Genomic DNA, 27,724 nt, shown 5'->3' on the forward strand with positions numbered 1-27,724 from the left:
TGTCAGGCTGCATGTGTCCGGGCGCACAGACAGGGACCAGCTCCTTTGAGGCGCCTTGCTGCACATTGATGGAGTTCGTTAATTCTGGCAGCACTCTGGGCACTGGCCCCACCAGCTCCACCAGCTCCTCCAGCTCCCTCCACGCTACCTTCCAGAATCCAGGGCCCGGAGCTGCTGCATCCTCAGGCAGTGCTGACAGCACCAGCTGCTGCAGCTTCTCATCAGCTTTGCTGCAGCGGCTGCAGAAGGAGCAGCAGCACGATGGCCGACCCAGCTGTCTCTCGGCACCTGCAAAACAGGGACGGGGCCTGAGCCGCAGCCACATGGGGCACCAGGGACGCCCTTGGCCCATCTGGCTCACCTGAAGCGTGCCAGTTCCCAGTCCAGGGCTGGGCTCCTCTAATGGGCCCAGCACTGCCTGGCATGCATCAGGGCAAGCGTGGGCTTGGCTCTGACCCACAGGAGACTCACCTGTCTCTGGTGCTGCTGCTTCTCGCTGCCACCATCTCCTCAGTCGCAAGCGCCGTCTGCCAGTGGCCAAGAGCCATGCGGGAACCAGCTGAGCCACTTCCTACCAGCCAGCCACTCAAGGGCACCATAGCGAATGCCACGTACTATTGTCATGGTCACTGGTGGCAGCAAGCCAAAGCAGATGCTATGAGGCTCCTTTTTGGCACCTCTGTCTGCTTTGGAGCCCCATGTCTCTTTCCCAGCATGTCTGGGGGGCTAGTGCACATGCCAGTACAGCTTTCTCGTGTTGTACTGGACTGTCTTCCCCACATTTGTTTTTGATTCCACAGTTATAGAACCCCCCCAATACTTTAGGGCAGAAAAAAATGCAGAAGGCTTCTGGGCATTGTTTTTGACTTGCCCCTTGACTGCTCCATGAAGTTCCTCTTCCGCAGGTGGCCGCATGCAGGTGCATAGGGGCTGCTCTGTGCTTCTCTTGCCCGTGAGGGCAGAGCTCACACGCAGGCGGGTTGCACTTCTGTGGTCACCTCGCGTAGCCAGGCGTGAAGGTGCTGCTGCTGCTGGTCTCACTGTCCTGTGCTCTTGGGGAACTTCTGGTGGACACGTGGACAATCCAACAGGCTGCTGTTCCTTCTGCTCCCACCAATGTATAGCCGCAGTTGTTTGCATGATGCACTCACGTGTGACTGTCCCTAGCTCCGATCGCACTGTGTAGGAGCAGGTCCCAGCATGCAGCTCATCAGCTCTTCTCCTTTCCTTGCCACTGCCCATCTCAGGTCTGTTCTGTGCACCACAGAAACACTTGCAGTTCTCTTCTCTGTCAGAAGTCCGGACATCTCTGCAGGTTGGAGCTGGTCTTCTTGTTGCCACTCCCGCAGCCTCTGTGTAGCTGCTACGCTCTGCTGGTGGATTCACTGCCCACTCTGGGATGGGCACCAGATTATCCGGTCTCTGAGGCAGCCGTCCGTCTGGCAGAAGGATGTTCTCGCGTAAAATGCAGTCCTCTGCTGATGGCGGCCAGCTGGAAAAGCTGTCCTCAGAGGCATCTCCTACTGCTCTGCTGGCTGCCTTGCCACCTTGATTCTTTGTCTGGGCAGGTTTTGTTACCTGCCTGGAGAAGCCCAGAACACGCAGCACAAAAGAGCGCAAACAGCTGGGCTGTGTTCTGGAATCTGTGTGGGCTGCGCCAGTCTGCACGTGTCCAGGGGCACTAACGGGGACGTGCTCTGCCGAGGCTCCTTGGTGTACATTAAGGGAGTCCTTGTTTACTTTGGTAGAGCTCCAGGGACGGTGGGAGCTGCAGCAGGACAGGCTGCCCCGCTCCACCAGGTCCTCCAGGTCCCTCCAAGCCGCCTCCCAGAAGTCAGGGCGCGGAGTAGGCACGTCATCGGGCAGCGCCGACAGCACCAGCCACTTCAGCTTCTCATCAGCTTTTCTGCAGCGGCTGCAGAAGGAGCAGCAGCACGATGGCCGACCCAGCTGTCTGTCGGCACCTGCAAAACAGGGACGGGGCCTGAGCCGCAGCCACATGGGGCACCAGGGACGCCCTTGGCCCATCTGGCTCACCTGAAGCGTGCCAGTTCCCAGTCCAGGGCTGGGCTCCTCTAATGGGCCCAGCACTGCCTGGCATGCATCAGGGCAAGCGTGGGCTTGGCTCTGACCCACAGGAGACTCACCTGTCTCTGGTGCTGCTGCTTCTCGCTGCCACCATCTCCTCAGTCGCAAGCGCCGTCTGCCAGTGGCCAAGAGCCATGCGGGAACCAGCTGAGCCACTTCCTACCAGCCAGCCACTCAAGGGCACCATAGCGAATGCCACGTACTATTGTCATGGTCACTGGTGGCAGCAAGCCAAAGCAGATGCTATGAGGCTCCTTTTTGGCACCTCTGTCTGCTTTGGAGCCCCATGTCTCTTTCCCAGCATGTCTGGGGGGCTAGTGCACATGCCAGTACAGCTTTCTCGTGTTGTACTGGACTGTCTTCCCCACATTTGTTTTTGATTCCACAGTTATAGAACCCCCCCAATACTTTAGGGCAGAAAAAAATGCAGAAGGCTTCTGGGCATTGTTTTTGACTTGCCCCTTGACTGCTCCATGAAGTTCCTCTTCCGCAGGTGGCCGCATGCAGGTGCATAGGGGCTGCTCTGTGCTTCTCTTGCCCGTGAGGGCAGAGCTCACACGCAGGCGGGTTGCACTTCTGTGGTCACCTCGCGTAGCCAGGTGTGAAGGGGCTGCTGCTGCTGGTCTCACTGTCCTGTGCTCTTGGGGAACTTCTGGTGGACACGTGGACAATCCAACAGGCTGCTGTTCCTTCTGCTCCCACCAATGTATAGCCGCAGTTGTTTGCATGATGCACTCACGTGTGACTGTCCCTAGCTTCGATCGCACTGTGTAGGAGCAGGTCCCAGCATGCAGCTCATCAGCTCTTCTCCTTTCCTTGCCACTGCCCATCTCAGGTCTGTTCTGTGCACCACAGAAACACTTGCAGTTCTCTTCTCTGTCAGAAGTCCGGACATCTCTGCGGGTTGGAGCTGGTCTTCTTGTTGCCACTCCCGCAGCCTCTGTGTAGCTGCTACGCTCTGCTGGTGGATTCACTGCCCACTCTGGGATGGGCACCAGATTATCCGGTCTCTGAGGCAGCCGTCCGTCTGGCAGAAGGATGTTCTCGCGTAAAATGCAGTCCTCTGCTGATGGCGGCCAGCTGGAAAAGCTGTCCTCAGAGGCATCTCCTACTGCTCTGCTGGCTGCCTTGCCACCTTGATTCTTTGTCTGGGCAGGTTTTGTTACCTGCCTGGAGAAGCCCAGAACACGCAGCACAAAAGAGCGCAAACAGCTGGGCTGTGTTCTGGAATCTGTGTGGGCTGCGCCAGTCTGCACGTGTCCAGGGGCACTAACGGGGACGTGCTCTGCCGAGGCTCCTTGGTGTACATTAAGGGAGTCCTTGTTTACTTTGGTAGAGCTCCAGGGACGGTGGGAGCTGCAGCAGGACAGGCTGCCCCGCTCCACCAGGTCCTCCAGGTCCCTCCAAGCCGCCTCCCAGAAGTCAGGGCGCGGAGTAGGCACGTCATCGGGCAGCGCCGACAGCACCAGCCACTTCAGCTTCTCATCAGCTTTTCTGCAGCGGCTGCAGAAGGAGCAGCAGCACGATGGCCGACCCAGCTGTCTGTCGGCACCTGCAAAACAGGGAGGGGGCCTGAGCCACAGCAGGACGGAGCACCCGGGGTACCCTTGGCCCATCTGGCCAACCTCCAGCATGCCAGGTCCTGATCCAGGGTTGGGCTCCTCCAATGGGCCCGTCCCTGCCTGGCACGCACCAGGGCAAGCCTGGGTTTTGGGGGTGACCCGCAGAAGACTCACCTGACTGAGGTGCCTCAGCTCCTTGCCGCTCCACACTCGGGGCACTGGGGGAGCTGCAGCAGGACAGGCTGCCCTGCTCCACCAGCTCCTCCAGGTCCCTCCATGCCACTTCCCAGAAGCCAGGGCGCGGAGTAGGCACGTCATCAGGCAGTGCCGACAGCACCAGCCACTTCAGCTTCTCATCAGCTTTGCTGCAGCGGCTGCAGAAGGAGCAGCAGCACGATGACCGACCCGTCTGTCTGCCAGCACCTGCAAAACAGGGAGGGGGCCTGAGCCACAGCAGGACGGAGCACCAGGGACGCCCTTGGCCCATCTGGCCGACCTGAAGCGTGCCAGTTCCCAGTCCAGGGCTGGTCTCCTCTAATGGGCCCAGCACTGCCTGGCATGCATCAGGGCAAGCGTGGGCTTGGCTCTGACCCACAGGAGACTCACCAATCTCTGGTGCTGGTGCTCCTCGCTGCCACCATCTCCTCAGTCTCAAGCGCCGTCTGCCAGCCTGCGGGTACAGGAACATGGCACAGTGAGGCTCCTCGGATGCAACCCACACAGTGGGTGCCAGATCCCCCGGTCCCAAGTCCCACAGCCCCATATCACCCCATCCTCAAACTTCCTTACCTTTAGGTTCCGGATGATGGTGAGCAGGAAGATCTCTGCCACCAAGAGCAGGCAGCCATACAGGAAGAAAAGGGTGATAGGGACAAGGAGAACGCTGTCGTTAACCATCGCTCAAAGCCGGTCACGACCGCACTGGGAGAGGCAGGGTGCTGGTCACTAGCTCATGTAGACTTGGCCGTGATGTCATAATGCTTTGGGTGGGGACGCCTCTGTGAGGTCACAGCCCCACAGCCTGCACGGAAGCCAGCCAGTGCTTGCCCTCAGCATGCTGGTGGGAGAAGCTGCAAGTAAACCTGAGGATAACGAGAAAATGCTTCCAAAAAATTGCAGCTCACACATCAGGTGAAAGTGTGCACCAGCCTGGGAACCAGCACCATCGTTGTGGTGTGCTGCTGCCGTCTTCCCTTCAGGTACCTGAGTTAGACACAGAGTCAAGGGGGAAGCTGCTTTTAGTCTGCTTTTCTTCTCACTATCCTAGTGCGTTATTAGCGGGCAATCAAGTAAATGAATCTTCCCCAGGCCTAAACTGCTTTGCCTAGGACTGTAACAGGTGAGCCATCTCTGTCTCCTCGCAGGTTGCTTATATCACACTATCCCAAACCAAGGACCGAAGCATCCTCTGGATGCCTGGAAACATATCCCTTCTCCATGCCACCACCCAAAACACTGTCTTTCAAACTATCCTTCCAAGCTATCACTTCCCTACTCCTGCTGGCAACACTATTCCTGACAGTCCAGGATGCCGCTGTCCTTCTTACAAAAGTAATGAATAATTTGCTCAGAGTTTGGTTTCAAGCTTGCTTCGCCCACACGTTGGCTATATTGATATCCTCTTTTTCCTGCAAAGAGGGCCCAGACCACGCAAAAGAAAGGACTGCCTCCAGTGGGGCTGGATTTTGCAATTTGTGTGGGCTGTGCCAGTCTGCATGAGTCCAGGGACAAAGACAGGGGCCAGCTTTGTCTAGGCTTGATGCAGAAGGCCAAGCATCCTCAGGGACTTTGGACATCCTGCTGCTACTTGCTGGGGACCTGGGTCACTGCCTGAGGCTGCCAGTTTTTCCCAGCTGTTTTCTTTGGTGCTTCCAACAGAGAAAGCAAGGTACCACGGTGGCTTCCCCTGGGCTCTCCACCATGGGCTGGATCACAGCCCATTGCCCATGAAACACGTTCTGTGTATGGCTAAACAACATTAACCAGACTTGCTGTCATTGTTCTCAAGGTGCTGGTCTGCTGAGCCCTGGGGTATGCTGTCCAAGAAAGCTGATTCCAGCATCTGGTCAGGCAGGGACTTTGTCTACAGCTGTTGCAAGTGAAGCACTGACTCTCCTGGGTATCCATCTTGTCTTCCCACATTCTCACAGACCAGTCCTCACCTAAACAGCCACAGGGAACTTGCCAGCCATGGCAGATGGCACCTCTTCCCATGCTAATGAGCCAGCAGGATTTAATTCCCAACTCCCATTAACACTCAGTAGATTGTGACTTGGCCATTCATCTGCTTCTATCACGTCTCTGCCAGTAGTGCTTCACCGTGTTAATTCAGGGCTGCCTCTGGGATGGCTGTAAGCCTTCCTGCACCCATCCAACTGTCCCCAAACTGCTCATTAGATGTGTCTTAAGGGGAGGCAGGAATGGAGCAGTGCTACTGGCAGCACTGGGATTTATGGATGGGGGTGGTCTTTAACTACAGACCAAGGCTGGGTATAGGTCTTTTCTGCAGGTCCCCAGATTGCTCCAAATCCCACAGCACCCCCACTGGTACAGATACGCAAGAAGAAGCAGACAGACCTATGGAGCCTGCCTGGGGCTAGAAGTAGATTACTTTCTGCCATGCGTAGAAATGATATGATGCATATTCATCAGTTACGGTTGTGAGGAGATTACAACAGTCACATAAATTGCAGGTTTAGGGATCATCAGCCTCACTATGTGACTTTCTTGGGGCTTCCTGCCCTGAAAAATGCATGAAAATTGAAGTCTTCTCATTAAAAATAAGGGCTAGCTCTTCAAGTGACATCTTACAGAAATATTGCTCTGTTTACTGTACATTTTCACACTGCCCAGCAAGCAATTCAGTAATGATAAACCTCATATTATTATTTATATTTATCAGCTGTAATCTTTCTCACTACATTTTAATTATTTTATCAAACTCCCCACACCCAGCAAAGGTCTGATCTGAAACCCTGAATCATCCATAGCTGGGAAGCAAAAAAGGACCCTTTCATCTAAGAAGCAGCTGCGCAGCAGCAAAGAGCAACTGGAAGCATTTTGATATTCTTATATTTTGGTGTATCTGTGACCACAGAGGAAAGCAAGCTCTTTTCAGCCCAGACTTTCATTAATTATTCATCCAAAAGAGAAACTGATATCTAAGTGTAAAGCTCCTTGCCTCCCCAGATGTCTCATTGGAACCGTATGGTACTCTCAAGACCATATACCTATCTCCCAAACAAGTGCTACAAGTGCCTTGGCACGATGCTACAATTCCCTTTCATTGCTCCTGCAGCAGTCTCTATATCATTGTCTGTATTTTCACATCTCCTTAAGAACAGAGGAAGCTGTGCAAGTGCTGCTGTTAGGAGCTATTTGAGAAACCCTCCCATGATCTGTGAGCATCCTCACCGGCGCCGAAGAGAGGGGATAATGTCTTCCCATGATCTGCTTGCCACAATCCTCCTACTGTAGCCTGATGTGGATGTGGTTTGCACTCTTAGAAGAGTGCTCCCTTGGCTCATGTTCCTCTTGGTGACCGTGATAACGCCTTCCCAACAGCGCAGCTCCTCAGTCCCTCACTGGGGAGTATTGCATCCTGGTGCCATGCTTCGCATTCCCCCACAACTGGATTTCATGGGGTCAGTGCTCCATCCATCTCAGAGCACGGAGCCTTCATTTCCTGGGGCGTCCTTTGGCTGTTGAATGGATAATCCTCACTACCACCTAGGTTTGAGAGCATGTGAGATTGCCCATGGCTCCACATATTCTGTACCTCCTTCACCCGAGATGAACTGCCTCCAGCAGGGCATAGAGGGGAGCTGTGGATGATCCCAGCTGTGAGCTTTTGGGAAGGCTGGAGATTTGCAGCAGCCTCAGCTAGATTTATACAAAGACATTAACAAAATTCAGGATGTCTTGGTTTTGAAAGCACTGCATAATTGCAAGCTGTTGTCTGAAACTGCATTTGCAAGATGCGATCTCAACAGCCGAGCAGTTTGGGGAAAATTTGAAACACTTGCTCAGTGTGGGGGAGGCTCCTGCAAGGAGCTTCACAATAACCTTGCCAAGCTTTCACTGGTCTTCTCAGCTGCCCGTGCACAACAAATTTCAAGTGGAAAGCTCTGGAAAGGCTCTGGGCAAAATCCAACACCCAAATACAGGTTTCTGTGTCCCATTTCTCTGTATAGCCATGAAAGCTCCTTCTTCGCACAAAAGCATCAGGCAACAGTGCTGGCTTGTGAAGGGGCAGTTCTCTGAGCTCCCCACCACGAGCAGTAACATTCAGAATGCTGTGGCAAAGCCTGCATGTAGCTGTCTCTACACTGCTCACAGCACTGACGAGACTTTGCAGTGTGCTGCACCTCCCTATGCAAGAGCTTGTGATCTCTTCCAGACTTCTCTTCCTCATTTGCCTGGAAAAGCAGAGACCAGGGAAATGCTGGGTGTGCTCAAGCATTGGCAAAGCTGCAGGCAGAGCATTATTCCAGGCAGGCAATCCATTGAGGACATGGATCACCCGCAGTAAGATAATGGCAGGATTTTGTCTTGAACTTTGTAATTAGATTTCAAACAGTATAGCTAGTGATATACTGCACATGAGGATACTTCACATATACCTGTAACTGCACAAGGCCTGATCAATGGCTTGGTGCTGCTCAGTGAAGTACTGACTGATCAGCATTTTTTCCTGCAAGAACATCAGTCAACCTAGAGAGGTGTCCACGTGCACTCCTGGGAACTGTCTCCTGTATGGGGACTGTTGAGTCATGGTCTGAACCACTGATTGATCACCTGGGGAAAGGACTGGACCAGCTCTGAGAGCACAGGTCAAGGCAATTCAGCTGTGTGACCAAAAGTGGTGGAGTCTGGCTGCACCTCTCTTAGATCCCATTTAAAGGCTGACTACCACTGGAAAAGGATCTTTGCTTGGAGATCCCTCCCTTGTGTAGCCCTTTTTGTGAGTCTGGATCCCTGGAGATGGGTGAGCACTTTTATTTTTCCTGTGAAATACCATCCTATCTGTGCTGGTCCCTTTGTTGTGACATTTCTTTATTGCCCTTCTGTGCATTGATCTTTCTGATTGTAACAACTCCCCATCATCTTTTCGTACCAAGAAATTCATTCATCCCTCATTCACATCTTGACTCACCCATCCTCTCTCTGTACTGGGGCTGCCTCTCCTAGTGCAGTCGTGACTGGCTCTCAGCAATATTTGATGGCAGTTTCTCCTTGTCTCTATTACATTTTTTCCCTCCCTATGGACCCCTGATTCTGGAGCTGGGATCTAGCACCTACAGATAGAGAAGTTAACTACACCCAAATTTCATAGGATCACAGAATAACTGGAAAGGTCCTCTATGATCCTCCTGGCTAACCATCCACCTACCAGCAGTGTTGCCCTCTCAACTATGTCCCTCCACATCTCCATCCTTCTTGAACATCGCAAGGACAGTGACCTGGGACCACCTCCCTGAGCATCCTATTCCAGTGCCTCACTACTTTTTTGGAGAAGGACTTACTGAGCCACCCAAGGTCAGAGTGTGCCTCCTTGTTATCACTTTGCTTTCTGAACCACGAACATCCTTATCAAAATAGACTGTGCTTGTTGCAGCTGTACTCAGGCTCAGCAGAAGACAAATCCTAGGAAGAGAAATCGGCCAAAGACACCCAAAAAGACACCCAATGGCACTATCCTGTACGCTTGACCACTAACACAAGAGGGGGCTGCAGGGCTGTCAGCCATAGATGGCTAAGTACAGCCTCGCAGCATCAGTGTTAATGGGGCTCTGCCCCTCTCCTACTGTGAGTGCACATTTGCCTGCGGAGCTGTGCTTCCAGAACGCTCCTTGCAATTACATGCCCTGCCACCATGCGGGCGAGTTATTAATATTTATTAGGCTCAATTATTCATGGCCTCTTTAGGATCCTGTTGTTTAAGTCCAGCTTGAGATCTCCAGGCAAGCAATCACAGAAGTTGCTTTCCAGAGGAGTTACAGTAAATCAATCCTTTGGAGATGTTCCAGGCAGCCATAAAACTCACAGCCAGAGCTGCCCGGAAAGGAGCCTCATGCCCAACCAACAATGGCCAAGAAATGCTGCAAGAGATGCTTAGGTGCAGGACACCCCATCCTCTCTCTGTCCTAGGGCTGTCTCTCCTAGTGCAGTCATGACTGGCTCTGAGCAATATTTGATGGCAGCTTTCTTCTTGTCTCTATTACCTTTTTTCCTTCCCTATGGACCCCTGATTCTGGAGCTGGGATCTAGCACCTAGATAGAGCAGTTTGAAGATACAGGTGACGTGGGGCTGTGGGAATCAGAGCTGACAGAGTGAGGACTGTCCCCCCAGATCTCTCCCCAGAAGGTCACTGTGCCACATTTGTGTACCCATGGAATGGAGTGTGACAGCGTGTTTCTTCCTCCCACCCCAACCTGGGGGCTGAAAGAACGAGTGGCAGAAACCTGGTTAACAGCTGAATTGAGCACGTGCCAAAAAATGCCTGTGAGTCAATCACAGCAACCCATAAGCAGAGCGGCTCAGGAGCCCCTTGAGCTCTCCCACACGGCAGCATCTCCCCTCGAGCAGGGACACCTCTTGAGGTTACGCCTGCACAGAGATCCCTGACGTCAAGAGGCACCTTGTCATGCACATCCTCAGTGGGTGACTAACGGTTTGGTAAGCTCCGTGAGCTTTGCTAAGGTTGTCTCTCCAATTGGCTGTCCACATATAATCCTATATATACATATGTATATATGTATATACAATCCCTTGGCCGTAAACCGCTGAGTGTTGGACTAGGATGGATCCAGCTGCACCTGGACTCCTCACCTGCCCTAGGGGAAAAATTGCACGGCCTGAAGTAAAAGCAAGTGCGTCAAAATGCAAAAGCCAATTCCTGACTCCTGGTCAAGAGAAAGAAAAGTATGCCAACCACTTGTTTTACAGTTATAAATTGTTGTGAAAAATGTTTCAGGTTTGAAGTATTAAGCAGATGACTTTAGCACCAAGTCCTTTGGGTCGCATGTCAACCACATTTATAGGAACAGAACGATGGTATCTGAATGGGAAAAGGGACTTGAATCTTTAGTCCAATCAGTCAAGCAAGTTGAGAAAATACGTGAGGGACCACCAGTGCACACCAAAGGATCATTGATTTGCTAGAAACAATCCCAAATGAGATTCACAGAAGGAGTTGCAGAAAAATACACTGCTGTGCCCACCTAACAGGAGAGACAGAAATCACAGTTAACTTAAGGACACTCCAAGGTTTGCAAGTTGCAGGTGCCCATATATACAGTAATTCTGAATGCACTGCCCCTTACTGAGGGTACACCAGCAACCTCAGTGAAGACTGAAGCTAGAAGCAGACCATCCTGCTGAAGCCAGCCTCACCTCTACTTATGAATGAAGAGAATGTCTGCATGGCAGATTGGTTATATCAGACTATTTAAACCCCCTGCAGTGGAAGTCATTGGCTTGCTTAAGGTGACTCAGTGTCAGAAAGAAGAAGGGCAGAATACTGTGTGAGGGCTGTTGCTTTCATTCCCAAATCTACCTACTGATGTTATCCAAAGGGGTAAATGGAGAGAATAAGGAATAAAGAGAATATCTGACAATATTAAAGTCAAGCCAGACTGTTATTGGTCAAATTACCGTCCACTGATGCCCTGCTTATGATTTTAACTAAACTTTGTAGCTCATCTATCTGAATAGTTGTGGTGGTGCAAAGCATAAAAAATTTACACATAATGAATTAACCTTTCTTTTTAACAGACAACCTGTTTGGAACTCCCTGCCAAATTGATTCTCTGCTTTCTTTTACAGCACCTCCACGGGATGGCAAACAGAATGCTGTGTTCATGCTACTATCCTGTCTGTGGCAATGATATTACCTTTAACTCGTGGTCAGGAAACCTTAGAACTGGCATGGACTCGTGCCTGTGTTCAGTGTATAGGGAGTATGAGAATAAATACTTACAAGAAAAATTTAAGCTCCTCAACCATGGTCGTACACAGGAAAGCATTCTTAAGTCCATAAGTATAAATCAGTGCTCCTGGAATAGTACCAACCAAACACAACCTATTTGGGATTGCCAATCCTGGTGCTATTTAGTCACTTCTACTTACAACCCCATCAACAGTACCTCCACAGCTTTTGCCTTAACAAACACACTATGATTTGGTGTAAGATACACCCAATAACTGCTCGAGGATTAAATCACAATGGGACCAAACTTTGGAACAGAGTGTGGGCCCAATGAAATGGAAAATGACAAGAGTTTAATTGTGACATAAATACCATCAGAGTCCAAGACATATGTCACTACAATGAGCATGTCATTCTGAAACACGTCTCAACAAGAACCCTGGGATTCTACGTGTACATATTGGTTAGGGGTGTGTTTGTATCAGAGCCCTTTGATTTCATATTCATAGGCAACATTTCTGTAGATATAAACCATCACATTTTTTTAACTTTAATAAGATTACAGGCTATGACTTTAATTATTCAGAGCCAGTTACATCATATCAGTTGTTATGATCCAATTACACAGAGTCGATATTTACTGCCCACCCCAATCAGAACGAGTCTTACGTTAGTGAAGAAACTATTATTGGATGACCTGTGCCAACTGCTAGAATGCATCTGAAACAGTGGGCATGTAACTGTAGTCACTGTTCATTGTGATATAGACAAGATACACCAGGTACTGGAAAGAGTGAAGGATGGAGAACACTGGTGGGAAACTCTTCTAGGATGGTCACTGGCAGCAAAGGGAACTTTTAATTCCATGCCATGCCCAGTCCTGATTCTACTATGAGATTAATGTGTCTATTGTATGTAAATATATCGTATATGAAAGCTTGGCAAAAGCTAAACCAAATAGTCCAACTCCACCCACTCAAAACTGAAAATGTAGGATACAATTTATAGAAATGCTTCATGCTAAAATTGTTTGCGTGCTGTGGATCTCACTTGCCATGGATCTGTAAGCACTTGAATCGTCAACATACCCTTTGGGACGCAGAGGCAAGAGGTGACCATACCACTGCTTTGTGAAAGGAACAGTAAACTGACTACAGTCCTGGGGTAGAGAGCGTTGGTTTGCTTCCCCTCAATAGTGCCTCCTTTGGCCTGGCTGTCACACCCAAAGCCTTGCTCATGCAATGAGCAAAGTACTAATGACACTCAAGGCTTCTCTAAGACAGATAGCGACCACAGTACTAGCTAAAAATGGGGGCTGAAAGAATGAGTGGCAGAAACCTGGTTAACAGCTGAATTGAGCACGTGCCAAAAAATGCCTGTGAGTCAATCACAGCAACCCATAAGCAGAGCGGCTCAAGAGCCCCTTGAGCTCTCCCACACGGCAGCATCTCCCCTCGAGCAGGGACACCTCTTGAGGTTACGCCTGCACAGAGATCCCTGACGTCAAGAGGCACCTTGTCATGCACATCCTCAGTGGGTGACTAATGGTTTGGTAAGCTCCGTGAGCTTTGCTAAGGTTGTCTCTCCAATTGGCTGTCCGCATATAATCCCTTAGCCATAAACCGCTGACCGAGTGTGGGACGAGCAGTGGATCCAGCTGCACCTGAACTCCTCACCTCTTGGTCTGAGGAGAGCTGAAAGCAAAGGGGTCTGCTCTGAACCTTGTAACTCAACAGGGCGGTCTCTTGGATGACTGTGTTTTACCCTCTCCTCTATGCAGTGAATAACCACGTGTGTCTGCTATCTCAAATATTGCCACTTATTTATTTACAGTTAAGCTTTGTTAAATTGCTATGTTGTATTTAAAAATACACTGCTGCTTCAGTAAAGTGCATAGCTTCCATCCACAACATCCCAGCAGCATGTATCCTCCCCACCAGCCTCCACGGAGATGCTGTGCAAGCAGCACAGTCTGCATGGCAAGGTGTGACCCACAGCCAGATACAGCAGCGTGAGTGGAGAGCCCCGGCCCCATGCCACCTCCTTCCCTGAGAGCACATCAAGGAAACAGAGGGGCCACGGATGCTTATGACTTTTGTCATCAGCATCCAACTGGCTCCGGGAAGGACAGGTGTGGAAAGACATAATGGAGGACTGCTCACAGCAGTGCATGGCATGGGAGGTGAGAATTTGCCTTCCTGCCCTGCTGAAGCCCCAATCTGCATATGGCAGTGGTCTGCCTGCATGCCGCCTGCAGTAGACACAAGCTGCCAACACAAAGCCATCTGGCCCACTCTGAGACACTCAGCAAGGCTGGTAAGTCAGGGCCTGGCACCACGTTCACTGCAGAAATGGTGGGGGGACAGAAAGGACTGTGTCCTGATGCCGCCAGGCTCACATGTGGCTCAGATGGGGGTCAGAGCCCAGCCAAGGGATGCAAGTGCAGGAATTTGTGGACACACAGAAAGCAGAATGTCAAAAAAGCCACATGTCACCCTCAGAAATTGGGTTTCTTTTTATGTCATCCCTCCTCTGACCTGTCTATTCCTCTCCCGGTATGTCCTTGTAGCAGCTGATGCCGCCTGCTTATGACACAACTTGCTTATGACTAAAGCCTGTGAAACCTTTTTGTGTTCTGGGCATCAGCACAGCTCTGAATATGAAATTTTTATTACTTTAATGGGCTTGCAGGAGAAGCTGGGGGCAGGAATGCCCTCACTTCTCTACATCCCCCTTTACTGAGGCTGTTCCATCACTTGCACTGGGTGCTGGGATGCAGCTGGCCAGGGGATGAGAAAGAGCTCGTGCCACACCAGTACTGGGAAGGAAGGATGGGCAGGAGGTTCCAGATGGGTCCAGCTCACAGCAGGTCCCTGGGCCAACTCCCACCCCCCACTCAGAGTCCTCATCTCACAGTCAGCACCAGCCTGTGCTGAAGAAAACCCAGACGAAGTCACCGCCAGCAGTGCCTCAGACAGACTCCAGCAGGCAGGGACATTTTCTTTTTCCCTAAAAAAGCCTCTTCAGCCCAGCAAGAGCTGTTTTATTTAATCAGCACTTTCTGCCCTGCAGGACTCCTCGCGGTGTAATGAAAGAGGCGCAGAAAGCCCTTTTACTCTGCTCTCCCATCAGCCCCGTTTGGCCTCAGCTCCATGGGTCTTTTTTTTGTTGTTTCATCTTCCCCTCTGCATTTTCATTCTCCTGGTAAATGTTTGAAAGTGATGCTAATGCGGTTGTTATGGCTACACCAGGCTGGGGCCCTCGCCTGAAACCCCAAACATACTATTAGCTTATTAAGAGGCAAGTGCAGGACTGATGTGAGGGCAGCTGCTCTGCGGGGCTTTCCCAGTGGCCTTACCCACCCCTCCCTATCCACTTCTTGCAAGATGCATGCAGACCCTCAGACAGGGAAAGGAATGGGGTTTCCACGCTTCCAGGAGAGGAGAAGCCTTTGGACAAGACTTCCTTGAAGGATGTTGTGTGGGAGTGGGGGTGATGGGAATGGTTCTGCCTTCTTGGGGTGCAGTGGGAACACAAAAGGTGCTGTTCTGATTTGCAGGCATTGTGGATGTGACTAAATCAAAGCACCCAAGAGTGTTCTGCAGCTCCTAGCTTGGGCACAAGCTGTGCCAAATCCTGACTGCACCATTTAACCCATCCATACCTCAGTGAGATGCGATGGCTGGATCCAGCACTGCTAGCTCTCAGCTCCGCTGGGGCACACTGCAATGGAACCAGCTGGGCTCTGCGACTGCTCCCCACTACAAGGGCTGCCTGCTTGCATCTGTCCCCCAGAATGTGCCCAGCAGTGCCCTCAGTAGCAAGGCAGAGACATGGAAAGCTGCTCCCTCCCCAGCTGCCTCACTTCACTCCTCGCCGCTTGCACATCTGGATTGTTAATAAAGCAGCTCAGGAAGGCAGCAATCATCCCTGTGACAGCTTTGTTTAATGAAGTCGGCCTTCATTAGGCATTTCCGTTCCACTTGAAAAGCTCCTCTGTGAGGATGCTTGAATGCCCTGCGGCTGAGTTGGTGGGCACAGGGATGGGTGATGCTGCAGGGACAGCATCCCAATGAGGATCAGTGCTACCCCTGCAAGGGTACCACTGTTTGGTTGCCCTCATGTCCCCACTTTGGGCACCAATCCCAGAGAGCCATGGGCACAAGGTCTGGCCCTGACTCTGTTCTAGGTCTTGCAGGCATTGGGGAAAGGGCAGGCCAGAGAGCAGGATGCTTACAGGGAGCCAGCTGGAGTGGCCCTACAGAGAAGGTAATTTAGCTAATGCCTGCCAGAGTGCTCCTCGAGGAGAAAGCTCTAAAGTGCTCGGCAGTTATCTGTCCAGAGGGAGCACTGTCATCTAATCAGTGCCAGGCTTGGCAAGCCACAGCTGCAGCAGGTCAGGAGAGACCCAGGGCTCCACGCTTAGACACGGGGAACACTTTCCTGCAGCCAGGAGCCCCTGCCCATCACAGGATACTCTCTGGGCTTCCTTCTCCCACTGTCACAGCACTCCATTTCTCTCACACCCCAGTGCCTTCCCTCAGCTTCCTCGTGGGCCATTTCAACATCCATCCACATCATCAGATGACGTCTTTTCTTTGCACTCCCTCCCCAGGTCCTGGCACTGAATGCCACTGGCTTTGCCCCTTATCATGACAGAAAAGGTGTCTGAGAGCGAACAAATAGCGAGCCGGATCTGTGAGGCATGTAGCCACCACCCACGGCTTCTCAAACTCATTCAGGTTCTGCTCACGGGTGCTCTGCCTCCCTCCGCAGCTCAGTCCTGTTCCTGCATGCAGTGATGGGCAACGCATTGCCCTTCCCTGCTGCAGCCTCACACAGCAGCCCAATAGGCAGATGGTTTTTATCCCATTTCATGCTGATTTTGGCATCAGCCTCGCCTCCCGCACCAGCACGGATGCGAACTCTCTGCACAGCGCCTCAACACTATTATCTCTATCAGCCAAACTTGCAATCTCCTGAAAAAAGATCCCTCGCTATTTTGACAAGTTCTCTTTCCCACCACCTCCTGTCGACTGGCAGCAACGCCAGCTCTCACAGCCTCCTGCTTCACAGAGAGCTCATCCCCCAAACCTTATCTCCCCCTCTTCTACCTGTGTCCTCATGGGTGCTGCTGGCTGCAGGACTGGGTGCCGGCAGCAGAGGTGTCTGCACAGAGCGTTGTTCTTGGGCTGTGGGCTCCAGAACAGCCACAGATGGTGAGCCCACACGCCGCGTCGCTGCAGGAGACAGTGACCTACACGCGGGCGTCATGCGAGATTTGGGGAGGGAGGAAGGGAGCTGACGAAAAAGCACATTCCCGCGGCAGTTCAGCTCTCACCTCCACCCCTGCAGCCCTCCCCCAGCAGCTGTCTCCAACGCTAGTGCTCTCCCAGCCTGTTGCCGTCACGCCTGCTCTGATATGCTGGTTTTTGGAGAGGGGTGTTGGGGCAGAGGGTGCTGGGGGTGCAAGAGCATCCCACATCCCACATCCTGCATTATCCTGCATCCTGTGTCCTGCATCCCACATCTTGCATCCTGCAGCATCCTGCATAATCCTTCATAATCCTGCATCCCACATCCTGCATGCTATATTCTACACCTCAGGTCCCACAGTCCTACATCCTGCATCCTTAATAATCCTGCATTCCACATCCTGTAGCATCCTGCAGCATCCTGCATCCTGTATTCCATGTCTTGCTTCCAGCATTCTGCATCCCACATCTTGCATCTTTAATCCCACATGCTGCATTCCAAATTCCACATCCCACATCACAAATTCCACATCCTGCATCCACAATCCTACATCCTGCATCTCTGATCCCACATACTGCATCCCACATTGTTCATCCTGCATCTCACATCCTGCAGCACCCTGCATTCTACATGCCACATCTTGCTTCCTGCATCCTGCATCCCACATCCCAAAGCCCACATACTGCATCTTGCATCCTACATCCCACATCCTGCATCCCACATCTTCCATTCTGCATCCCACATTCCACATTCTGCATCTTGCACAAGTGAGAGGCTGCCGGATGCTCTGTGCAGGCTCTGATCCTTTCTGCAGAAGGGGCACCTGCTCATGCTATAGAAGGGACAAAATCTACCATGGGGATTGCCAGGTGCCTGCCAGGCAGTACTGGTACCCAGACAGTGTGCAGCAAGACCCCCAGATCCTCCCACAACTTGAGCAGGGAATGAGCTCCTCCTCACCTTGCTTATTCAGGAATCACTGCTCTCATACATGGCTCTGCTAGGGCAGGGCTTCCCCAGCAGAACCACTTAATGCTCACTCAGCCTCTCGGCACAATCCTCCACTACCTCCTCCTTCCCCAGTCCTCTGGGGCCAGCACTCAGCTGCAGAGATGTTTTCCTCTGGCCCTATTTATGATTCGCTTCCACATTCTCCATCCCCCTCCACACCGCATGCACCTCAGCACCTTTCCACTGCATTCAGCAAATGATGATAGAATTACTGAGGTTGGAAAAGACCATGAAGATCATCTATCTAGTCCTCCCACCAACCCCTCCCTCCAAGCCCACTAAGCATGCCCTTCAGTGCCACATCTCCACATTTCTTGGACACCTTCAGGGATGGTGACTCCACCACCTCCCTGAGGAGCCTGTGCCAATGCCTGACCAAAATAATGCAAAATCCAAAAGGGAAGCATCCTCAGAAGGGATTCAGTGCAGTGTGGCTCCCCAGATCTGGGCAGAGTGATGAGGCTCTGCAGGTGATGGAGCAAGGCACAACAGGAGCTGACAGCACAGGCAGCAAACAGATGAATCCTGCCTGCAGCCCAGTTTTGCTCATAAGCAGCCTCTGGGGAAGGAGATATGGGTGACAAGAGCTGCAGATGGTCTCACCTCACTCCTGACTGGACATCGAGGGGATGAGATGATAGAATTTTACGGAGGTATGGTGGATAACTGCAGCTGGTTCAGCAGCAGTGGTGCCAGTGTCAGCTCACACAGGGCTGGTACATGATGAGGAACTGCAGGACCACCAGCTCCAGGGCTGTCACCCAGTCCAGACAATGGTCAGGGACCTCTGCAGGTCCAATGCCCTGCTCAAGCAGAGCTACCCAGAGCACTGCTAAGAGCTGCTTCTAGGAGAGATCTGAGCACCCTAAATCATGTCCAGGTACAGTGGGCACCTCGAAATAGTGAAGCAGAGCATTCAGCCAGTGACACCCATAGCAGAAGCATGTCAGAGGATGAGTGACTGCTCTTACCATGCTGGTGAAGGGGATGGAGAGGGTATCCCACCTTCAGCAGCAGTGCTTGGGGGCTGTCCCCTCCCCATCAGCCCAGCACCCACCCTTCTACCACACCACTCCTGCATGCCCCCAGCCCCCCTCCAGCCCTCGGCAACAGGAGATCTGAAACCCCTTTGTGCTGTATTGTGCTGGGAGAACAGAAACCATTGTGTCCCTGCCCCACAGGATGCTGTTTATGGTTTAAAGTGGCAGCAGTTTGTGTCTGGAGCTCAATGGGGAAGATCCCGGGGTGGAAGCAGAGCCCTCTGCTCTTTCACCAGAGCAGCAGCCCCAGCTCTGAAGTCCTTGAGGTTGTCTCTAAGAAAAGCAGCTCAGCCTGGGGGCCAGAAGATGTGCAGGGAAAGCTTTTATTGGTATCTCTCAGCCAATGCCAGCCCAGTTTAAAAAAAAAAAAAGAAAATGCTCCATCTCTTGGAGAGCTGTTTAACACAGCTCAAGCAGCAATTGGTACAGGGACAGCAAACCAGGCTGCATCTGCTCAGCCCCAGTCACAAGCTCCCTGCTTCCTCCGTGTGTGTGTGTGTGTGTGTGTGTGCGCGCTAGACACCGGCATCCGCTCTCAGCATCTCGCTGTCTCCTGCATCCTTCGGCGCTCAGCACACGGCTCTGGCTCTCCGGGTACCAGCCTCGCCGCTCCTTTCCCCGGCAGGGATTTGCGTGCAGAGCGCGGGATGCGCTGAGCACCCGCGGGGAGAGGAGGTGGTGGCCGGGAACGGCTGCGATGGGCATCGTATGGGCAGCACTCTAGGGCTTGTGCTCTCAACAGGACCCTGGTAAGTGGCTTTTTTTGCTGCTGCTGGAGCTTTGCTCAGCGAGTGGCGTGGGCTGGTTGTGCATCGCAACACCCGTGGGTGGGTCATCCTGGGGTCCTGGTGCCAGGGAGGGGGTGCCTGGGATGGGGAACCTGGGAGAGGGGGTGTGGATGGTGCAGAAGGGTCTTGTGCAGGTGGTGGGATTCCAATGTGGGTGCTGGGGATGAAGATGAAAAGTGGGGAGCTGGGTGGGAGCTGTGCCTGCTGCAGAGAAAGGGACTCAGCTGTCATGGCATTTTCATCCCCCTCTGGGAGATGTAAACGTGCGACACACCTATAACATCAGCCATGGTGCGGCAGGATGGGCAGCCTGATCCTGCAGGGACAGCAGCCAACAGCCGGGTGTCCCCGGGAGAGAGACACTGCACAGCTGGGGTTCTGCCCACCCCCCCAGACATTCCTTGCCCCTGCAGAGGGTGATGAGGTTGCTACCAGCATCGGATGCCACCAACCCTTCTGCTACACTGCAACCAGGTCACTTCCCTGCAGCAACCCTGACAGTTTCCTGGCCCCAATGCACATCATCTGCCAGGGAGAGAGGATGAGGGGCTGCTGCCAGACCCCTCTGGGGATCTCTGGCTGCACAGGTCAGCTCAGGGGATGGAATGTGGGGTGCCCTGGGCAGGCAGCAGCAGGGAGGGTTGTGCAAGAGCTGCATCAGCTCCTCCCAGCACTGCTCATTGCCCTTCAGACCAAGCTGGGTCCTGGGATCTCTGGGTTGTCACCCATATCTGCACTGCATTCCTAATGGTTCTCCCCACAGCGCTGCAGCCCTGGGAGTAGCCCAAGCACAGCACTGGGGACAAAAATCAGTATTAGACTTGTAAGGGCAAGGAGCTGACCTGGTCCACGGGAGCCAGGGTTGGGTGGGGGGGGGAAGGGGACATGTACATCCTTCCCCAAAGGGGTCCTGCTCCTCACAGACCCCTGCTACATCTTTTCAGGATTGGTGCAAGGGATACCATTGCCCCTGCTCGTGGCTGCATCACACTAAGACCTCGTTTTGCTCACACTAAGACCTCATTTTGCTCACTGAGCTGCTGCCCACCCAAAGCCAGCCCCTACGCCATGCCCAAAACCCTTGCAGCAGCCCCCTCAGGACCCCACCGGGCTGTAACAGCGACCTTGTGCTCCCAGCTGTTCCGTAACACATCCACCCACAGCTGGTTCCTGACACATCCATCCTGTGCTTGCAGCCGCCACTGCGCCCACGCTGCACTGTGTTGCTCCGCACCCACCCGTGACACATCCACCCAACACATCCACCCGCACCATTACCCCCCCTCTGTGCACAGCCAAAGTCAGTACACCAGCACCCAGCACAAGGCTTTGGTGCCGAGGCCAGCCCAGCTAACCTCCTCCCAGGCTGCCTCCATGCTGGACACCAGCCTCACCTCAACCATGCCTCAGTTTCCCCGTGCAGAGTGCCCTGATTACCTGGGAAGAATGATCCAACAGCGCATGGATGATGAAGTGCTTCCTCGCTGTGGTTCACTCCAGAGATGAAGCAGCAAAGAGCATTTGCCACCAGAAGAACACAGGGAAGCAGTGCAGCCTGGGGGATAAGGCAGGATAGGATGTAGATGATCGAAACAAAGGAAAGGAGGGAAGATGCCCACAACCGCTGCGATTGCCCCTGGCAGGACTCAGCTGAGCTGGGTGTTTGCAGCCAAAACCAGTTCAGATTTAGCTCTTTGATGGCCACAACCTAAAAATAGCCCTTGTGTCGGTGCCCAGCAGCAAGGTCAAGGCCCCAGTGCTTCAGGCCAAGGTAAGCAGGGTGACAGCACCAGATCTTGAACTGCTGGGCATCTCCAATGGCAGCCACAAACAGCAACAGAGCCAATTTTCCTCAGGGAGACATGGGGATGCAGGATGCAGTGGTCAGGATGCGAGAGGCGGGAAGCTGGGCTGCTATGGGGAAGGACGCCTTTGGTTGCCTTTACATCCAGGGGACACCAGGAGAGCAGGAACCTAGAGAAAGCAATGCAACACTGGGGTTTCTAGGAAGCTTTGGGCCTGGGTCTGGCTAGGTGATGAGGGTGAAGCCATTCTGCCTCTAAATGTACAGACATCCTGTTACAGAGACACCCAGAGAGGAGTAAAATTGGGTTGGAAGCAATCCAGCCAGGTAGTTCTAGCAGAGACATGGAGACCAGCAGGGCTGAGAACAGACACAAGCCATGACAGAAGTGTGATGGCCTCTGGGCTCAATGCCAGGCGTGCAGCAGCTGGTGGCAGGGGACACAGGCTGGCACTGGAATAGGATGATCACCAGGGACTGGAGGCAGGAAGGTACACTGGAACACTTTGGCAATGGCATGGGGCATGTCACAAGCCCATGCTTCCCCAGCCTGGGGAACATCAGCTACCGGGGAGACTGGTGTTCCAAGTGCTCTCCTCTTTTGCATCCTTGGATAGGATGAGGCCAGCAACAGGCCAAGGAGAGCTCAGGGACACAGGACCTGCAGAGGCAGCTCAAGAGGTTGCTGTACCCCCAGCTCAGTGGGTTGCAGGCAGAGTTGCAATGCTGCCTAGCAGGAGAGTTGACCCTACCCATGGCCGATGGGCTTCTGAGCCACCTGGGCAGGGGGTGGCCATGCTGCATGGAGGCAGAGACATCCAGGTATCTTCCTTCCCACCAGCACAGCCGCAGCGATGCTGCTGCTGTGGCTTGAACACGTGCCTCCAGCTCTCCTCCGCTCCCACCTTTCCAAAGCCCAGGCAGCTGTGCTGGGTGCCAGCCACAAACTGGATGTGGGAGCTGATGAGTGTGAATAACCCAGCCCAAATGTGCACGCTCCCAAGACATGTGCCAAACCTGCAGAGTGGCTCCTGGGGACACACGTGTCCCCCTGCACAGGAGATGAGGTACAATGTGTGCACACACAGCACTGCATGTGAGAATGTGCGCACAGATGGTCTTAGAATTGGAGGGGCCAGAAAGCAACATGCATATGTGCGTACAGCAGTATTTGTTTTTGCATGCCTATGCATGTGTGTGTGCATTCACACACGTGAACAGGGCTGGTGCAGCAGGAGCTGGCCAGGCAGGAGTGGGAGTGCAGGGCCACACATCCGCTGCATGGCAGCTTTGGTGCAGGCGCAGTCTGCTGCCTGCCTGCATGCTCAGCTCAGATGTGGGGCAGCTGTAATTACGGTGCTGAGGCTCCCTGCTGCAGCAGTGCCTGCAGAGCTGGGTCATCCTGCCACTGTGAAATCCCAGTCATATTGTTGCTGCTAATTATCTTGTTCCCCAGGAACATCCCTGCCTCCCGGTGTGCCGCGCAGGCCAGAGGGGCTGGGAGATGGCTGTGCTAATGATCCTCCCTTACATAGGTACTGAGTGCCACCAGTCGTGCAGCTCCAGCAAGGACAGGGAGGCTACAGGGCTGGAAGCTCCTATTGTCTGCCACATCTTCCCCAGTTCCACTCCAGCCAGGCACAACGTAGTGCTGGGACCCCTTTGGGGTGATGCAGTGCCCCACATCGCTGGAGAAGAAATTTTCCTTCTCTCCACCTCCAGCTCACTCCATTGTTGCACTTGTGCAGCCTGGGTTCATGTCCACCTGCACTGATAGAGAGCCCAACCTGTTTCCTGCCACTGCTGCCCTCCCCCTTTTGCCCCAAGCTGCTCTTCCCTCAATTCTGCACCAAAGTCCCTTCTCGGAGTCCAAATGCCCCAAGCCTTTGAGCTGCTCCATTACCCCTCCTGCACCTCAGAGCTCTTCCATGACCCAGCCTCCCCTGGGAGGAGCCAGCCCCAGGCCACATTTTGAGGAAGACTGCAGGGTGCTGCAGGGTGCTCAGCACTCACGGACGCGATGCACACATACATACTATTGAGGTTGAGAGATGAAGAGACTTGAGGGTGAAAATAAATTTAGGAAAGGTAAGAGAACCAGCATGAGCTCTGCTTCAGTGAGACGCTGGGGGGATACATTGCACCTTCAGCTGGCTAAAAACACTTTTTTTTTCTGGGCTGCAAGCAAAGAGCAGGGTCACAAGTGATCTTGGCCCTCTGGGATCCACTGGTCTGCTGTGTAAAAGGCCTGCAAGCAATCCTTGTTAAGCTGAAGCTGCAGTTCAAGGATGGGTGAGGAAAGGTGCCCCAACACTCAGACTTCCCTTGCTCAGAACTCTGCAGGGGTTTGGGTCCTTCTCCCCACAGCCACCATGGTCACCATCCAAGCATGCTACCATGGGTACATATTTTGGGGACCAGGGATTTATCTCAGTGGTACAGCAGCACGGCACAGCATTGCACCACAAGAGCTTAGTGCTGAGCACCTTTCCCCCCTTGCAGAGCCATGGGGGTGCTGATGTCAAGACGGCAGACGGTGGAGAAGGTGCAGAAGGTCAGCTTGGCTGTGTCAGCTTTCAAAGATGGGCTGCGGGAGCAGCCAGTAGCACGGAGGCGGGCAGAGGCTGGGGGCACGCGCCAGGGGACACTGGAGCAGACAGTGCAAGAGGCAGAGGAGGAGGCATCTGCAGGGCCCTCACAGCCAGAAGAGGTCAGCGCCAGCAAGGCTGCCTGGGAGCGGCTGCGGGATGGCCGAGGTGTGGAGCCAGAGGAATTTGATCGAGCCAACAGGTTCACACCACCCGCCTTCATTCGGCCCCAGCGAGAGCTGCACGATGATGAGCCACTGGACATCAGCCTGGAGCAGCGGGAGCAGGCAAGCAGCCGGGCATGGGGACAGGGAGGTAGGGATGAGGCCAGAGTTGGAGATGCACAGGGGATGTGCAAGCACCTCTAATGCCTGCAGGGTGGTGACAGACTCCCCTGAGATAGGTGGCTCAACAGGCTTGGCCACGGCACACATGCAGCTCAATAGGGCAGAATCTGGGAGCAGAATCTTTCCAGCTCTGGGGTGATCCACTCTGTGTGTTTGTTCACACAACCTTACAGACCAACCCAACCATCCACACCTACAACTTTCACAGCCCAGTGAATCTACAGCCCCACGGTTTATTCACGCATGCCTGCAATCCTATAGCCACCAACCCATATCTGCAACCCTACACAACCATCCACCCACAACCACAAGCTGGCAACACAGCCAACCAACGACTTTACAGCTTGTCCTTTCACACACAGTCAGCAAACTCCCAAGTCAAAACTTCCATCTATCCACACCCATAAGTCTGTAGTTCAGCCAACCTACAGCCTAAGAGCCTGCTCATCCATACCTGCAGAACTGGACTCCAGAGAAGCTACAACCCCACCAACCCTACGGCCATACCCTTCGACCTTTCATTCACTCCTGTGAACCCATGCACCCTTCCATAAGGTCCCCTGGCCACAAAGCCAGACATTCCTTCTACTATCCCAAGAATTTACTCTCCTGTTCCCTTTGCACTCCTACACATACCAGTGATGCAGGGCCCCCAAGCCAGGGAGCCATGCTGAGCACCCCAAGGTGCTTAGCTGCACCATTGCTCCACAGGTCCTCAATGATGAGATGTGTGAGATCTGTGAAGTGTGGACAGCCGAGAGCCTCTTCCCCTGTCGTGTCTGCAGTCGGGTGTACCACGATGGCTGCCTGCGCCGCATGGGCTACCTGCAGAACGACAGCGCTGTGGAGGTGACGGAGACTGCACATACTGAGACAGGCTGGAGCTGCTACTACTGCGTGAGTGCCCACCAGGCTCCAATGTTGTGACCTGCCCCAGGGCGATGGGGCTTCTACAGTTCCTCAGCTCCCATCACCAACACTAACGGGGAGCAACCATGGGGCTGGGGACACTGCCCCCTCTCTATATCCCCCGCCACTATTGGATGCTAACACTTTCCCTGCCTTTCTCTCTAGGACAACCTCAACCTCCTGCTGACAGAGGAAGAGATGTACAGCTTGATGGAGACCTTGCGGCAGTGCAAGATCATCCCAGGTGTGTATCCCTCCTGTGATGGAATGGGCTGAGCCCTTGCTCACCCTGCACATGGCTCCCAGGTTGGGGTGTCACCCTGTCAGGCAGAAGGTATAAGCTGTGCAAAAGATGGCAGCTGTGCATATCCCATAGCAAGGAAGCAGGGGAAATGGGGGGGATGCGCCTGGGGGAAGGCTGGTGGAAGGGCTGCTCTGAATGTGCTCCCACAGAAACCTCCCTGACAATGGACGACTTCCTGCACTACAAGCACCTGGTGCACAAGCAGCAGTTTGAGCGGCCTATGGAGGAGGCACAGGAGGAGCGGGCCACACTGCAGTTCTCTGCCCTGGACCCCGACAAGAAGGGACACATTGAGTGGCCAGATTTCCTCTCCCATGAGTCCATCCAGCTGCTGCAGAAACTCCGGCCGCCGGTATGGTCACAGGGTTGGGATGTCCATCACAGCTTGCTTGTGACCCTGGGGTTTTGCCCAGATCCTCCACAGCCAGTAGTGGGGGATCCCCAAACCTGGATGTTCCCCAAACCTCTCTGTCTCCAGAACTCCCTGCTGCGGCTGCTGACAGTCAAGGAGCGGGAGCGGGCACGTGCTGCTTTCCTGGCCCTGGACCAGGATGGCAGTGGCTTCATCGGGGAGGGCGAGTGCCATAAGGCCCAGCACGCCTGGTTCCGCAAGCACCAGAAGGAGACACCATCCTGCAGCGTCAGGTATGGAGGGGACCCCGGCACAGACTGAGGAGGCCTCTCCTTTCCTCCTCCATGGCTGCAGCCCTTCCCTCATGCTGCAAACCCTTCCCTGCCTGCCATTGCCTGTGGCAGGGCTGAACGGTGCTCTGTCACCCCGCAGCATCAGCCATGTTGGACCCATGTCAGAGAGCAGCCCGGCCAGCAGCGGCAGCGGCAAGAGCCGGGAGAAGACACTGCTGGAGTCGGAGCAGGAGGAGGCCAGGTGAGGGCCGCCCTGGAGTGGTGGCTATGCCATCTTGAAGGGCGAGCACTGGGGAGGTCTCTCTGAAGCTGTCCCCCAGGGGGCTGTGAGGTGACACCACCTGCCCCACAGGTCCATCGACTGGCCCAGATTCCTGCGGGAGAATGTCGTCTACATCCTGGCAGCCCGTCCCAACAGTGCCGCCATCCACCTGCAGCCGCCGGCCTAGCTCCTGGCCTGCCTGCCCCGGCGCCATCTTGGTTGCCGAGGCCTTCCCTGTCGCCCTGCAGGGGAGCCCCGTTGCCACGGCGACCGGCCCCGCATGCCATTGGCTGAGGGAAGTACCGCCCCTTTCATCCCACCTGCCAATCCCACGCAGCTCCCCACCCTCTGCCAGTGGGGAGCCAGCAGCTGATTGGCAGGTGGGAAAGCAGCTGCTCCCCCTTTCCCCTTGCCTCCGTGCTGGATTTGCTGGGTGACGCCCGAGGTGTGGGCTGTGCCGGGTTGCGATAACCAGAGCAGGTGCTGCCTTGGATGCAGGGGAGAACGCCCCTGGTGCTGGAGGCCCTGCAGTGGCGAGGCCCTGGAGGCCGTGGGGCAGAGGAAGGCTCCACTGCAGCAAGGCTGTCCCCACCCCGCAGCGCTGACATCCCTGGGTCCCCCTCAGGGCAGCAGTGCAGGCTGGCAGCCTCCCACAGCCCAGAACTGTGGCTAGAGAATAGGAAAGGTCCTCCAGGGTCCTTCCTCCTGCCCCCAAGATAAGGCCTCACAGGGTGGGGGTGAGGCAGCAGGCTACAGGGCAGTAGGGCAGGCTCGACCCAGGGTCCTTTGCAGACCTTGCCGCATGCACTCTGGGGTTGAGGTCTGGTTGCTCCCACCTGGCGAGGCCTCATCAACACCTCCTCAGCCTGGGCAATGGAGGCACCATCCCGCTTGGCTCCCCCTCCCCAAATCAGGGCACTGCTTACCCCTTTAGGGCCTCCCTACTCCCTTTAGGCATTCCCTTTCCCCTTCAGAAACTCCCTCCTTTACAAGCTGTGAGACAATCACAGAGATTCAGGCCATACGTGAGGCCGGGAGATGTGCCAGTGCAACATTTCAGGTGCTGGGTCTGAGGTGGGGCATTGGCTGGCTGGAACATGACTGGAGCGAGCAGGCAGCTGGGGATATAAGGTGTTGCAGCCTCCGCTCTGTACTGGGAAGTATCCATTAAACAGCTGTGTCCAACCAA

The 27,724-nt window shown here is 53.9% G+C and overlaps 2 protein-coding genes across 2 annotated transcripts; one reads left to right on the forward strand and one right to left on the reverse strand.

Moving 5' to 3' along the window:
- Nucleotides 1-111: 111 nt before the first annotated feature.
- On the reverse strand, nt 112-22,236 carry LOC125687011 (uncharacterized). Its single transcript, XM_048931724.1, has 8 exons — nt 22,233-22,236; nt 21,114-21,326; nt 4,257-4,320; nt 4,012-4,073; nt 3,825-3,932; nt 2,148-3,640; nt 472-1,964; nt 112-288 (listed from the first exon to the last, which is right to left on the reverse strand). The coding sequence occupies exons 1-6, from the start codon at nt 22,234-22,236 to the stop codon at nt 2,403-2,405; spliced, it is 1,689 nt and encodes a 562-aa protein (XP_048787681.1). The 3' UTR covers nt 112-288; nt 472-1,964; nt 2,148-2,402.
- PHF24 (PHD finger protein 24) lies at nt 19,273-27,724 on the forward strand. Its single transcript, XM_048931965.1, has 8 exons — nt 19,273-19,637; nt 23,983-24,355; nt 25,127-25,312; nt 25,490-25,568; nt 25,778-25,980; nt 26,107-26,273; nt 26,413-26,514; nt 26,626-27,724. Exons 2-8 carry the CDS (start codon nt 23,987-23,989, stop codon nt 26,720-26,722), a joined length of 1,203 nt encoding a protein of 400 aa, XP_048787922.1. The 5' UTR covers nt 19,273-19,637; nt 23,983-23,986; the 3' UTR covers nt 26,723-27,724.

Source organism: Lagopus muta, chromosome Z (assembly GCF_023343835.1).
Source record: "Lagopus muta isolate bLagMut1 chromosome Z, bLagMut1 primary, whole genome shotgun sequence".
Taxonomy (NCBI): domain Eukaryota; kingdom Metazoa; phylum Chordata; class Aves; order Galliformes; family Phasianidae; genus Lagopus; species Lagopus muta.